Below are 2,204 nucleotides of genomic sequence, written 5' to 3' on the forward strand. Positions count from 1 at the left end.
GCGAGTAGGTCAAAATGCCATCAATGAATACAATGACAAACGAGTCAATATATACCCTGAACACCCGATTCATCAAATCCATAAACGCCGCCGGGACATTAGTCAAACCAAAGGACATCACTAGAAACTCATAGTGGCCATATCTAGTCCGAAAAGCCGTCTTCGGAACAACCGAATAACGAATCTTTAACTGATGGTACCCCGATCTCAAGTCGATCTTAGAGAACACCCTAGCACCCTGCAACTGGTCAAACAAATCATCAATACGCTACAACGAGCACTTGTTCTTAATGGTAACTTTGTTCAACTGGCGATAATCAATGCACATCCTCATAGTCCCATCCTTATTCTTCACGCATAACACCGATGCATGCCAAGGCAACACACTCGGTCTGACGAACCCCTTTGCTAGCAACTCCTCAAGATGTTCTTTCAACTCCTTCAACTCTTTCGGAGCCATGCGGTACGGTGGAATAGAGATAGACTGGGTACCTGGAGCCAAATCAATACAAAAATCGATACCACGATCCGGTGGTATGCCTAGTAGATCAGAAGGAAACACATTAGAAAACTCATATAACCACAAGCACTAAATCAATCACCCTAGTCTATGCAGTAGTATCCCGAACATAAGCTAGATAAGCCAAACAACCCTTCTCGACCATATGTTGATCCTTCAGGAAAGAGATAACCCGTCTAGATGCACTAATAGACGAACCCTTTCACTCAAATCTAGGCAACTCTGGCATCGTCAAGGTAACAGTCTTGGAATGGCAATCAAGGATGGCATGATATGGAGACAACCAGTCCATGACCAGGATGATCTCAATATCAAGCAATAGAAGATCCGCTCTGGTCTTATACCCACAGAAAGTCACAATACAGGACCGATGGATACGATCCAGAACAACAGAATCACCCACTGGAGTGGACACATAAAAAGGAGTACCCAAGGACTCATGAGGAACACCTAGAAAATGAGAAAGCATATATGAAACATATGAATACGTAGACCCTTGATCAAAAAGAACCGAAGCATCTCTACCGCAGACAGAAATAATATATGTGATCACAGTATCTGAGACTACTGTATCTGGTCTGACTGGAAAAGCATAGAACCTAGCTGGAGCGCCACTTGACTGGCCCCCACTTGACTGGCCTCCACCTCTAGGATGACCCTTACACACTTGCCCTCTGTCTCTGGGTGGCTGGATGGCTGGTGCGACAACTGGTGCTGTAATCATAGGGTGATGACCCTACTGTACTGCCTTGCCCTGAAGTCGAGGACAAAACCTCTTCATATGGCCAAGATCCCCTCAATCATAACATCCCTTAGAATGGCGGACTGCTGACCTGAAGTCTGACCCGAATACCCACCGGAGGAACCCTGAATAGGTAGTGGGTGGTAGGAGCTCTCTAGTATGGTGCTGAAATAGGGTTACACTTGAGCAACCCAAGAAGGCGTCGGTGCTGGATATGTGGGCCTGCTAGACTGACCCCTCCCAAAACTGACCTCTGCCCCTAGACGAAGCAACACTGAACCCTCCAGAATAATGGACTCGCTTGTTCCTCGACACTTGCTCTCGGCTTCACTGACGAACACCCTCGATCCTCTGAGTTATCTCCACAACTAGCTTATAAGAAGTCCCCATCTCAACCTCTCGGGCCATAGTGGCCTGGATACCAGAGTGCAAACCTGCAACGAACCTTCGCACACTCTCTGCATCGGTAGGAAGTATCATAAGTGCATGGCGAGATAACTTAGAGAATCTTGCCTCATAGTCGTTCTCTGACATCTAGCCCTGCTGGAGATGCTCGAACTGAAATCGCAACTCTTCCCTTTGAGAGGGTGGAATATATCTATCCAGGAAGAGGCGTGTGAACTGGTCCCAAGTCATGGGAGGAGAACATGTTGGTCTACCGAGGAGATAGGACTGCCACCATCTACGGGCCTTGCCCTCCATCTGAAAGGTGGTAAAGTCTACCTTGTGGGACTCCAATATCTTTATGTTATGCAGTCTATCCCTGAAATGATCAATATAGTCTTGGGGGTCCTCATGTCGCTTACCTCCAAAGACAGGAGGGTGTAGCCTGGTCTATCTGTCCAATAGCTTCTGCAGCTCGCTGCCCGCAGCTGGTCTGGGCTCATGTATAGCTGTTGTAACTAGCTGAGCTCCAACCACGGGTAGTGCGCCTGGGGTATG

General features: G+C 47.6%; 1 protein-coding gene across 1 annotated transcript; it reads right to left on the reverse strand.

Annotated features, from left to right (window-relative positions):
• Nucleotides 1–722: 722 nt before the first annotated feature.
• On the reverse strand, nucleotides 723–1,244 carry LOC138899892 (uncharacterized). Its single transcript, XM_070186591.1, has one exon. It carries the CDS (start codon nucleotides 1,242–1,244, stop codon nucleotides 723–725), a length of 522 nt encoding a protein of 173 aa, XP_070042692.1.
• Nucleotides 1,245–2,204: the final 960 nt, after the last annotated feature.

Source organism: Nicotiana tomentosiformis, chromosome 10, assembly GCF_000390325.3.
Source record: "Nicotiana tomentosiformis chromosome 10, ASM39032v3, whole genome shotgun sequence".
Classification (NCBI taxonomy): domain Eukaryota; kingdom Viridiplantae; phylum Streptophyta; class Magnoliopsida; order Solanales; family Solanaceae; genus Nicotiana; species Nicotiana tomentosiformis.

Excerpts from the sequence above, each read along its gene's own strand:
- LOC138899892 (XM_070186591.1), bottom strand. The coding sequence starts at position 1,244 with ATGATTACAGCACCAGTTGTCGCACCAGCCATCCAGCCACCCAGAGAC.